At 37.1% G+C, this 13320-nt stretch overlaps 1 protein-coding gene across 1 annotated transcript; it reads right to left on the bottom strand.

The window, feature by feature from the left end:
• Window positions 1-3347: 3347 nt before the first annotated feature.
• On the bottom strand, window positions 3348-11328 carry LOC104908771 (ankyrin repeat-containing protein ITN1). The gene is made up of 5 exons (XM_048648253.2): window positions 10952-11328; window positions 5809-6329; window positions 5103-5721; window positions 4520-5001; window positions 3348-4235 (listed from the first exon to the last, which is right to left on the bottom strand). The coding sequence occupies exons 2-5, from the start codon at window positions 6238-6240 to the stop codon at window positions 3681-3683; spliced, it is 2088 nt and encodes a 695-aa protein (XP_048504210.1). The 5' UTR covers window positions 6241-6329; window positions 10952-11328; the 3' UTR covers window positions 3348-3680.
• Window positions 11329-13320: the final 1992 nt, after the last annotated feature.

The following is a 13320-nucleotide window of genomic DNA, read 5'->3' as shown; positions in this document are numbered from 1 at the left end:
AAACCATCGCCAACCTATAATTTTCAATTTCTCGAACAAACGATTTCCTGAGTTCCCTTAACGTTTGAGTTCACCCAAACACTATGGGTCATGAAGATATGTTCATCAACCTGACACAAGTATAATAGGAATCAATTTATTTGACCTAAAATCAACCTGCCCCTCCTGTTTGACAGGTTTTTCGATGTTCTACAACTGAAAAATAAGAAAAGAAACTGATGGGAGTCGTAATTTTCCTTAATCAGTTGGATAAACCTAAATGGTTATGAACAAATGATCATCACCCCCACCCAATAGTGAACCGACTCAGAGAAACCCAAACATGAACTTATTTGACCCCTATCTAACCAGGTTTTTTAAAAGGTGTAATTGTCGATGTTCCACATACATGACATACCACAGTGACTAAAAAGAAAATAAAAATTGACATATGTTTTCAGTGATGGAGATTAAAGATATCTAAGCGATTCATAGCTCCGGTCTTGATAATTATATAGTTCTTTGTTCAAAGACTAACGAGGTTTTACATTTACAACATAATTAATGTCTATGACAATAAACTCCATGATAAAAAAAATGTAAAATTCTCTTTATATCTTGAATTACAACTCAAAAATATCTGTAAAGAAAGTGATAATTGATCTACCTTGTGGTTATGAAATATTTTTATAGAAGTCCAAAGTATACCACAACATACAGCTAGTCAGAGCTAGAGTTTGTGAAGGGTAGAGCTAAGTTGACTGTCAATGGTGCATCAAATGCTACCATTTTAAAATACTTTGGGGGGGTAAGGAATTTGACATGTCTCTTGATCAAAAGGATCTTTCTTCTCACTACAAATTCCTTTTTCAAATAGTTTGGCAGTTCATCTTACCGAGAACATCCAAACGGACTCAAGCGAGTCTTATGGATCTCTCCCTCATATTATTATGTCTTGCTAAAAAATATTAAGATCAATTTCCCTGCATTAATGATACCCCATCTCTCTTACTGCATTTTTCGTAACACTAAGGTCGTTTATGTCAACCTTATTTTTTGTTATCCTCAGGAAAAATAAAATCAAACTCCCCTCAAGTACATCATTTGACCTTGAACCTAATAACTACTTGACCAAGGATACCCTTTCAATTAAGGTTGTCCTTGAAGTTACTAGGTGGGAAATTGGCCTTTGAGGGAGTAGACACAAAGGGGAAGGGAGAAGTTCGGTCTAAGAGGAAATTGGGGGAGAAGGTCAGTACAGAGGGTCATAGGTCTGTCTGCAAGAGTCAAAGAATTGATGAGACCAAGACTCCCAGGGATCAGGGACAGGGTGCAATTCACATCAATCTGGAGGAGGATCAAGCTCCTTCAGGATCTCAGGCAGTTGACCATCCCCTACTCTCCCCCACTGGTCTCTATGGGATTCTCCACTCACTACAGGAGTCTCTGACTCTCTTTTATGCTAGAGTTCGGGGTATTTTGATGCTTATTTTTTTTTTCTTTCTATTTTGCCTTTTTTTCTTGATTTTTTTCATCTTCCCCTTTTCTCCGTGAAGTCATCATGTGCATTTTTTTGTTATTTTGCATTGCTCCTATCTTACTATTAGTGGATAACATGTTTGAGCTACTATGCCTTGATTCTGTTTATATCATGTCCTCTATGCATATATATTGTTGATTCCTTTATTGTTTTTGATGATGACAAAAGGGGGAAAATGATTGTGGCACATAAAATAAACATTCTAAGATATTCTGATTTCTTGGTGAAACTTTCTTTCTTACTTCGTCTCTCTCCTCCTGTCAAAAGACTTAGGGTGATAGACTAGTTTGCTTTAAGTTGTTAGCGTAGTTTTATTTCAGTGTATGTGTTAGTTAGTGTAGGTTAGTTTCTTTTAATTTTATTAAACCTTATAGCTCATAATTCTTTGGCTTTTTGCTATTGTTTATTTTTCTTTCTTGATTTTAGTTTATGCCTTATATTTGCCATCATAAAAAGGGGAATATTGTTATATTCCATGTTTTGATGATATCAAATACTTAGGTTATAATATGATTTTATTTTAGAAAATTATAAAATACCAAAAATATTGTCGCATGTTTATTTTTATATATCTTGTAGAGAAATAATTTATAATCTAAGTCAAGATATTGCTTTTATACACTTGGAATTATAAGGTATGTTTAATGATCTATTAACTTAGAATTTTTGTATCGAAGATTCTTAGTTATTAAATGTGACCGCTGTTATTGTTGCTTTACAGTTAATGCAAGCATGGAATAAGTTATTACACGAAAACTAAGTTGGGTGAAGTGGCGCATAAAAAAAAAAGGAACCACCTCCTTGAAGATCTCTAACCTTCGTAACAACCTGCTAAGCACGAGTAACTACCTGCTGAAATGGCTCCCCACTAACAGATAGTGGGAGATGTTATTTTACCGTTGTTGTACTTGTGGAATATGCGCAGCAATTCAGGCCATCATCTCCACCACATTACAAGCATGAAATTAGGAGATCATGGAGTAGTAAAATTTCGGTAGAAGATGGTCAATTTCAACAGCTATATAAGAAGAAGATTAGTCGAAGAAAATGTAACAACTTTCTAGCTCGAAAAGTCAATTATTATTTAGAAAGTTTTTTTGTATTTTTCTTCTTCTACTTCCCTTGTAATATTCTAAGTGTTTGGGTGAGAGCAAAAATTCAGAGAATATCCTTGAGATAAAAAGAGAAAAAGAACAAGAGAAAAGAAAAGACTTCTAGTGAAGTCAAGTGAGTGTCATCAATTCAGGGAAACTGAGTGACTGGGAACAAGTTCCTTGAGGAACAGAGAAGGTCCTTGTTAGGTTGTAAAGAGAGGTTTTTTGGCCTATTTCATTAAAAAAAAAGTTGAGATTAAACTCCCTTGGGGTCAAGGTTTTTTCTTCCTATTGGGCCTAAGAAGTTTTCCTTGTAAAATTTTGTGTCTTTTCTCTTAAGTTTTAAAGTTATTTTTATTCCGCTTTATAAATTCGAAAATTTCCCCTCAACTACAATTCACCCCCCTCCTCTTGTAGTTGGTTTAGTGTTCATATTAGAACAGGACATCTCATAGGTCCGGCACCATTTCAACACTGAAACGGCGACAAAACACAAGCCCACAATTGTTTTTGTTTTTTTGGGGTGAAAGAAGAGAAATACTTATATTAACCTACTAAATAGTTCATTACAATCTGAAATATACCTGTCCAACCAATAACGAGGGGGTGGTAAACATTGTTCCTAATTTGAATCCCATGGCTTAAATGTCATCATAAGCAGGTGACTATTAAAGTACCAATATCATAATAGTCAGAACCTCTACAAGAGTTGAGATCTAGATATCCATACATGGTAAGAGCCTAAAACAAAATAATGGATGCACCTCAAAAATTAATCTGGATACAAATTTGAAGTAACTAAACAATAGGACAGATATTGAAAATTACAAAGGAAAAAAAAAAAAACATTTATGACCACTATTGAAGAGTAGGCACATGTACAACTTCTAACCTTATGTCACATGAATGAGGGGATTTAGACGAGTGCGTCGGCCACTTGTTGTGTTTCCCTAGTTGAGTATGTTCTGAAGCACGAGCATGGGTTTCGTTTACAACAACAACTACAACAACCAAAAATTCTTGTACAAGATTTAGTTTCAAAACAACTAGAGATTCTTAAACAAAATTTAGCAGTGGAGCGCCAAAACATGGTAACAAAAATAACTGTAGCTTTTCTGAAAGGAATAAGCAACTTGATGACGATATATTTGTGGATTAGAAGCATGAGCAGAGAGCAGAGAGCAGAGAACCAAAGTGACGATAGCAATCCAAGGTTTAACAGAGAATAATGTCGCATAAAGACCCGTCATGAAAGTCATAATAGTGGCATAGAATGATGCTAAGAGCAGTGATATGCTAAAATCCAATATGACGACGGAATTTTTACTGTTGCCAGTAGCCATGATCCACAGGAGACAAAATAATACCATCATTGATAAGGACATTGCTAAAACATCTGAGATCATAAAAACCTGAAACGCTGCTCGTCCTATCAAAATTGGTGTCCCCTTATCTTGAATGAGTCCACCAGGAACAGTAAATGCTGCTGTGAAGGTTATGGTCGTTAGAAGAGCTGCTATTATACCCATCGTGTTCACGTAGGTTTTCGTCTCGGTTGTAGGAATGCCCCACATACTTCGAACGCCTATCAATTCATGTTTATCCTCAATGCTTCTTTCTATCTGAACCAATTTAAGTAGTTCAACAATATAAACAATGTGTTAAGAGTAGATTATAATTGTGGTAATTTGCCGCGTGACCTTCTATTATATGGACGATTTGGGTGTAACGTTGAACATACTAAATGTAAGAACTTAATGGTATTTTTGTTCTTGTCACATGCATATTTCCACCTATGATTACTAAAACAATTGTTGGATTCATGTCAATGTATATATATCAACATATAAAAATGATGTAAGTCGTGGATTATCTAAGGTGGGAAAACATTGCAATAAGTACTTACTTTGGGAGGTAGACATGATGATTCTCCTATTAGATCGCCAGGGGTTTTACCAGCCTTGTTTTGTAATTGTAGAAGATCTACTAGCCATTTAACCTCTGATGACGACTTGCGTTCAAGTTCCCAAGTTTCAAAGAAAACTTGTACAAGGTCAAATCGGTTACCTTCAATTGCCAAATGCAGCGGCGTGTTTCCATTTTTGTCCTTTAGCTTCAATAGATTTCTCAAAGCCTCATCACGAAGGAGGCGGAAGAAATAGTATCCAGATGGATGATTTATGACCAGGTGCCAAAATGTGCGACCCTTAGCGTCAGGAGTTTGTGCCGCTTCTGAAGAAACTGTGCATAGTATTGCAGCTGTAGACAGGTTGCCAGTTTGAAATGCTCTCAGTAAGGGGGTGAGGCCCTCCTTGTCAATCGAACATGCCGCTTCAATATTTACCTTTACCATTAACTTTATGTCTTCTTTCTTGAGTGACTCCACGTCTTAGGCATCAAAATCATATAATTAATTCACAACTTTATAAAATTGATACCATTTGAGTTGAAAATTAGAGGATAATACGTATTGAGGTTGAAATACTTACACAGGGGACATCCAGCAAGCAGGTGAAGGGGTGTCTCATCACATTTATTGATTAAATGAGCTGACCTTTGGTCGTACCTTAGCAATCTTTTCAGCAATCCGTTATTATTGGCAATGAGTGCTTCGTGGAGTGGCGTATTGCCTTTTACATTTTGCACCAACCATGGGGGGTCGTAACAAGTTCCCTTAAGGCTAGCCTGATCCCGTTGTTGAATGAGGATACCTTGATTGCATAGCTCCAGTAACACGGGCAAAATGCCAGATTCGGACAATGGGGAAGATAAGATATTGTGTTGGTTGTTATACGAATAAATTTGAACTGGTGTAGTAGGATCATTTCGCATAAGTACATGAACTGGAGTATCTTGGTTAAGGTCGGTTTGAAAAACAAGTTCCGAAAAGCTACTAATAACTTGTTCGACAAAATCTATAAAGTCGTCTTTTAATATGCGGCTATCATCCTTTATGTGCAATAATCTGTGAAGGATATTCCTTCTCTCAGAATCTTGTGACAGTAAAAATTCCACTCCTAAGATACTCATTCTTTTTCGTAGAAATGTTATGTTTGCTATTTCTGCTGCTTCACATTCGTCCCATGTCATTTTTCGTTTCCTTAGCATCTGCAATGTCATCAAACTAACATTTAACTTTGCATACAAAAATGTAACATTAATTAATTCATCTGCAGAGATGGTACTACTACCTACCTCAAGCAGATTATGATGTTGAATCAAAGATGCTGCTGAGATGCCTTCCATGTTTTTAATGCAGAGTTTGGTTGAGGATTCCAACAGAACCCGCACCATGATGATGTCCATATTCCTCGCAGCGATGTGTAATGGTGTATTTCCTTGTTGGTTCTGATAATTCCTAAGGGTGTATATATCTTTAAATTTGAGCAAGTTTTTACCTTCTTGGTAGTTGGGCATCCTACATACCAGAAGGTGTAAGATGGTGTTACCAGATGCATCACAGACCTCTGCGGATTGTGGCCAATGCTGAAGCATGGTTCTTACAACCCCCAGATTATAAGGTGTGCTGAGTGATGCTGCTCTATGAAGAGGAGTTGAACCATTTGCATCAGGCCAACATGTTACACATCTTCCTTTCTCTATCAGAAAATTTATCATACTTGACATATCTTCTCCGTTTACATATTTTGTTGCCAAACCTGCTCATCCCTCGTCGATTGGCTTTTCAACTCCGACAATTATTGATTCGCTCTCAACTGCGTTTAAACAAATACACTTCACAACTTAGCAAAAAGGCAGGCTAATTTATTTTTTTTATTTTTTTTTACAACGAGAAATTGTGCATTAATTAAACGAGGAAGTACATCCTAATGCTAATACAACCAAAACTAAACCAAACAAACAAACCTAAAGGAGCCCTATGAGCTCGTACATTGCATCTAGAACAAAAATAAGTAAAACCGATAAAAACTCGCATAGGAAGGGGAGCATCGGTGGTCAGATCTTGTGATGATGGAATCAAACCTCGGACAACGAACAACCAACAATGAGCGTCGTGGCTCGCCGCATGAGCAATCCCAACAATCTATTATCGCTTGGGATTTTGGACTCATGATCTTTGGAACAGTCACGTTCCGTTGTGACTCATTACTCTCGCTCGAGAGTATTTCAGGTTTCTCCATAAAGAAGGAGAATCACAAATGAGTGGGCGTGTTAAAACCCCAAATGCAACTGGGGTACCGCCTTCAGATTTGAAGTTTTCAAGGCAAGGACCATTAAGATCAATGTCAAGCTAGAAAAAGAGCCAAACAAGGTGAGCTTCGAACACACCTCCGGTTTGCAAAATCGGAAAACATACGTTACAACCATGAAAAACTTTCAGCGCCTCGTCCATACTCACAAACTTCTTGAGTCACTTTTCCCTCATCACATGTTCCAAAAAACCGACATATGCTACTATTACAACCTTGAACCACCAATCCCGACCCAACGTAGAAACATTTGTCAATGGCCACAACAAACCACGAAAAATTTCTTTACCAACTCGAAAACAACGCACTCCTATTACTCGGAGAGTTAACACACATTTTAGGAAAAAAACCAAACATACTAACATCTAACATAATTAGTTGGAGAGCCCAACAACCATGGGGATGGGGAGGGAAAGCCCGACACTAACAAGGGGGGAGGGAAAAAGGGAGCCCGACACTAAGAGGGGAAAGGGGATCCCAAAACTAAACACACGTAACCGAGGAAGGGGAAGGGGACAACCTAAAGCTAACACCAATGGGGGCAGGGGGAGGGGAAGACTCGGCCCACAACAATAACACGGGAGGGGAAAGGCGGTGGAGAACTTAACCCCCGAAAAGGACTAAGGAGGCGGACCGATGAAACCGCTGTGGAGGACGATGAATCGGTTGCTAATACCAGGGGGGAGGGGGCGACGTGATTTTGGGGAAAGGAGCAACGCGACTATGGGGAAAGGAGAGGGGTTGGCACACCTACTTGGAAGGAGGAGGGGCTAACGCAACAGCGGGGGAAGGGAGGAAGGGACACAACTGAAGGAAGAGGGAGGGGAGGGAGGGTAAGATGCGACACAAGAGGGATGGGGACGACGTGATAGTTTATTAATAAATTTAAAAATACAACTATTGTGTAACTACGAGGTACCAAACACTTGACCTTGAAACGAACAGTGAGAGTTTAACCATAAATATATTATAGCTTTATTTTCTCATGTTTCAAATAAAATATGATATTGCCTTATAATAATAATATTTAGCTGAAAAGACTTAAACAAGTATCTAGATCTTCAACAGTCTTATTATGGTACTACCAATAGACTATCGATGACATATTCTCTTACCCCAATTCCTTTTAAGCAATTATTTTCAAACTCAAACCCTCATAGTTTTTTTTACCGGTTTTTTCACCATATAATCCTGACAATTTTTTTTCACCATATAATCCTGACAATTTTTTTTCACCATATACCCTCGCAAGTTTCCCAATTCACCATATACCCCCCTACTTTTCAAAAAATACATTCACTTACCCTTAATGACTAGCGGTGTTAATGTTCGTTAGTCATTAACCCATAATTCCTTCCTAACCCTAATTAACTAACCTAAACCTAAGCCAAATCTAACCCTTAATTTATACCCTAACTCTAACTCAAACCCTAATACCATAAACCCCCCACCCCCACCCTCCCCTGCAGTCCCCCTCCCCACCACCCCCAAAGCTCCCTTCCCTCACCCTGCAGCCCCCTCCCCCCTTTCGCCACCCCGCAGCCCCTTCCGCCACCCATATAGTCCCCCTCCCCACCACCCCTGCAAACTCGCGCAACCCCTCTCCCCTTGTTTTTTTCCGTCGTCTTTATGTGAATTTGCAACCAGATTTCTTTGAATTCCTTTGGCAAAGAAGCAAAGTCTTCACATAATTAACAATCTCTGCTAAGAGGAAGACAACAATCACTGCAAAGAGGAAGACGACAATCTCTGCGAAGAGGAAGATGAAGGAAAGAAACATGGGGAGGGGGTTAGGCAGGGGGAAGGGGGTTGCGCGAGTTTGCGGTGGTAGTGGGGAGGGGGATTACAGGGGTGGCGGAAGGGGGGAGGGGGTTGCGGTGTTGTGGGGTGGTAGAAGGGGGGAAGGGTTACGATGTTGCGGGGTGGAAGGGAGGAGGGGTTGGAGTGTTGTGGGGTGGGGTGGCGGAAAGGGAGAGGGGTATTGCGGGGTGGCGAAAGGAGGGAAGGAGGCGGCGGGGTAGGGGAAGGGGGCTTTCGGGGGTGGTGGGGAGGGGGGCGGTAGGGTAGGGTGGGGGTTAGGGTTAGGGTACTAGGTTGTGGGGTGGATTTAGGTTAGTTAGGGTTAGGGGTAGATTTAAGTTAGTTAATTAGGATTAGAAGAGGTATAAGGGGTTAATGACTAACGGAGTTTAACGTCGTTAGTCATTAAAGAAAAGTAGAAGTATTTTTTCAAAAGTAAAGGGTATATGGTGAATTTCAAAAGTCGAAATGGTATATGGTGGAAAAAAAAATTGTGACCATTTTTTTTCTTATCAAGTCATGATGTCAATTTTTCAATTTCTCACCAAAAAAAAATGAAAAGTACGAAATAAATTATGCAATTCATGAATAATAATATGTTTGTGTATTGTAATTGATCCGAGGGCGCCGCGCGGGTCAAAATACTAGTTACTTTCTCTATTTTGTTTTACTTGCAACTGTTTGACTTTCATGCTTGCCGATGCATAACTTCAACCGTTAATATTTTTAATTATCAATCATGAAAAGTTATGAAAATTAGGTATTTGTAAAATATACATTAAGACGAATCTAACAAGATTCCACATGAATATGTTTTTCCTTAACTATAAATCACCAAAAATAAACTAAGTAGAGTTGGTAAATAGTGTAAAAGTCAAATCATTGCAAGTAAAAAGAAACATAGGCAACATATATTAATGGTTAGCGTTGTACATTCACAAGCATAAAGTCTATATAATGTAATTAGAAAAAACATATTGAAGTACAAAATTTATTTGATCTAACTAGATACTAAACTATATTATAATTTAAAGTTTTATATATTAAAAATAAGATCCATGTAAAAGTTTCAGTAGTTGATTTTATGTAAGCAAATTATAGTAGTTTATACTTCCCCAACTCTCATACTACCCCCCTCCATTCATTTATGTTTCACCTAAGATTGTGAGGATCATCTTAGATAGATGGATGGGAATAAGATCACATTGGTTAAAATATATTTTCACAATGTTGCAGCTATCAATCTACAATATAATAAATTCTTGGATTCCCTTAATATTTAGATGTTCTTCCTATACGGTCGGTTTGGTAGTCGTTCATAAATTGCGATAATGGGAATGAATTTTAAGTGTAATTTTATTAGGGAAGCACCCTTAAAATCTCTAGGGGGAGATATTTTCTCTCCATGTGCAAGCAATATCACCCTTAAACTTGTGTTTTTGTCTTAAGGGGAAGCAATTTTCATTACCACTCATTACCACCTACAAGGTGGTATTGGATGGGAGTGAAAATTCAAGAAGGAAAGTGGACACTTTAGGATAAAGTAGCATTACCATGAGAATGAACAATGATATTCTTCACAAATTTACACACAAATTCATTCCCATTACCACCATCTATAACCAACTACCAAACGGGCCAAAAGGGCTTGTGGAAAGAAACCAAGGAAAACTCATGTTTTGCAATATCTACATTACTTCTTTCCTACCTTTGGTTGTCCAAATAAGATAATAGTCCCTCTTGTTTCTAAAATAAAAGGTATTATTCCTTCTATGAAGAACTTTAAGAAACGCCCTCATGAAAACACCCGAAAGAACAATCAGAAACAGGAGAATTTTTTGACGACTTCTTGCAACTGTTTTATCGTATACTATAATTTAACAGCAAAGAAACATACTGTATATATTGATAACACATTGACAGACTACAAATCTAGTAGTAAATATTAGATATTAGATTAAATTACATTATACTACCTCTGTTTCTTAATAAGTAACACTTTCGCTATTTGAAATAGTCACAATAATTGCAACCAAGCTGATCAAAATGGTAAAAAGAGTTCAATATTATTACAAATATGCCACCAAAACTAAGAAAAAACCACAACTTTTTTGTTTGATCACTTGAATTACTCTACTTTATTGTGGTCCCAACATTCCTTGGTATTTCCCCACATTCCCAATATTACACTTATTAAGAAACGGAGGAAGTATATGATACTATATGAGATTATGAGATGATATAATTTAGAATGAATACATATATAGTCAACCAAACAATCATTAAACGTAGGCATTCATAGATGCAAATGAGATTGTGAAACTTACAATAATTAACATGGTGTTTGATTGCAAGATGAAGAGGTGCTTCCTTTGAGTCGTTGAGGATATAAGCCAAGTAAGAATCCTTCTTTAACAAGAATCTGGCCATCTTGACGTTATTTTCATGGGTTTTCCTACATAGATATTCATCGCTCTGAGCTTCACCTTCAACGAACTTTAGATCACCATTTGTGGCGGCAACATAGAGCTCCTTGTCCATTTCTACTGCCCCATCTACACCATTTTCCATTGCTTATAATCTCTCAGACTTTTCTACTTTCAATTTGTTGTTTGTTTCAAGTGTAACAGTACATTTATTGCATATAGTTAAAGAACACAGTTTACATAATCCAATCTTCACGGAGTACGTGATTTGAATGTTGCATATAAAAAGATGACTCCAAGTCCATATTTATTGTATTTGTATATCCAAAACATTATAGGCTAAACCATGTTACTAATAGTAGTTAAATGGAGACTAAATTAGATATGAATAAATATGATCGAGTAGCTTGGTATTATAGTAATAAGGAGTTGACTTTCGTCAACCCCAAGGCGCAATCCATGTTACTTTGCCAATAATAAATTACAAGTTTTGTTTTTTACAGCTCTCTGTTTTTGGCAGTAATATAGAGAACCTTATGTCATGTCATACACAAGCTAACAATTCATTACTCTATTGAATTTAAGAAACTGGTAAGTTAAAATTTATAAAGAACGGGCTGATTGACTTTAAACTGTGCTAATTTTTTTTGTTTTTTTGAGGAAGCAAACTGCACTTACCTTTCAAACAACAAAACAAATAGAAAGTTACTGATCCTTGGAACAACAGGAGCGAGCAGCTTCCTTTCTACATTTGGTAGGAGACAGAATGCTTTGAACTGCTTCAAGCGAGTCAGCCTGCACCTCCATCTGGACCATCTTCACTGCTTCTGAGTATAGCAAGAAGTTCTCAGTAAGCTTCGCGCTCCCCACGATATTATCTGGGGACTGGGGCTCAATTAACTCTCTCTAGTGCCCATCCAGATGCACAAGTTTACTTACAACTAAATTACGATTCCTTTCCTTTTAGTTCTTATTTGGAATCTTTTTTAGAGACGAAAAAAGTCATAATAGAAACAGATGGAGTAATATATAATGGTTTCCGCAAAATATACCCCAAAAAAATTGGGGCATTGTCCAATTCACTAACTAACTTGCCAACAAATGTGAAATGTGGTTGACCCAAGAAACTTTGTTTCACCATCCTTTTCAACCAAAAGCTAGTTAATAAATCAATATTCACACCTATTGTTTGAAGTAGAATTGTCAAAAACTAAAAGATGAATATTAAGGAATAATATCTCTCTTATTGCATAGCAGATTAGCAGTTGTTACTTGTTACTTGTTCAAGGCAGAGACTCACCCACCTAAAGACTATTTCACTAACCTCATCTAAACACTAATAAGTGGACGTTGACGAGCATAACATACCCAAGCAACATGCTGTCAGTGCTCCAGAGCTATGCCTGCTCGGATTTATCTTACAACATATCTTAATCTTATAGCACTATCCAGCAGCAAACCACCAAAACATAAGGTGGTAAAAATTAAAAAATCCTTAACAAAATAATTACAGCTTTACCACAAGGTCAGCAAATTGATTACAAGAAACTTGTGGACGAGCATCAGCATTAGCAAAGAGCACAGAACAAAAGGCAGGACCGCGATCCACGATCACGACCTTTCTAGGTGACTAGGTCATGAACAAATGTTCACATCCCCAAGCCCCAAGCCCAAAGAAAACTCTCGGACTCAAAAAATAACCCGAAATTATTTCAAGGACCCAGTGTTACCTACTTCACTAATCCCTGAAAATTCTATTGTGCTCTCGGGAGCACGGTGCACACCATGCACCCAGTAAATTTGTTCCATTTCCGATAAGTAAATATTCTATTTCAACAAATGTTCATTTTAAGCATATTTTTCAGCAAAAAAATATGTTCTACTTTTCGTAAAAGTTTTCTATTTTCAATAAATAAATGTTCTATTTCAACAAATGTTCGTTTTAAGCTTATTTTTCAGTAGAAAATTATGTTCTATATTTTGTGAATCTGATTTATTTTCGATAAACAAATGTTCAATTTTAAAAAATGTTCTTTCAAAACTTATTTTCCACCAAAAAATATGTTCTATTTTCACTTAAAATATGTTCTATATTTGATAAGCATATATTCTATTTAAGTAATTGAATTCTAGTAATGTTCCACTTCAACCAAAAATGTTCATTTTTGTATTTGGATTCTGGTAATGTTCCACTTCAACAGTAAAATGTTTTTTTCATAAATGAATTCTTGTAATGTTTCATTTCAACAATAATATGTTCGTTTTCGTAA

Source organism: Beta vulgaris, chromosome 7 (genome assembly GCF_026745355.1).
Source record: "Beta vulgaris subsp. vulgaris cultivar EL10 chromosome 7, EL10.2, whole genome shotgun sequence".
In the NCBI taxonomy this organism is placed as follows: domain Eukaryota; kingdom Viridiplantae; phylum Streptophyta; class Magnoliopsida; order Caryophyllales; family Amaranthaceae; genus Beta; species Beta vulgaris.
Note: the sequence above shows the minus strand (reverse complement) of the source record. Positions and strands in the feature narration are given on the sequence as shown.

Coding starts and splice junctions, on each gene's coding strand:
- LOC104908771 (XM_048648253.2), bottom strand. CDS start 6,240: ATGTCAAGTATGATAAATTTTCTGATAGAGAAAGGAAGATGTGTAACA. Junction 5,722..5,808: donor AACATCATAATCTGCTTGAG/GTAGGTAGTAGT, acceptor ATGACATTGCAG/ATGCTAAGGAAACGAAAAAT. Junction 4,236..4,519: donor CATCATGTCTACCTCCCAAA/GTAAGTACTTAT, acceptor AAATTGGTTCAG/ATAGAAAGAAGCATTGAGGA.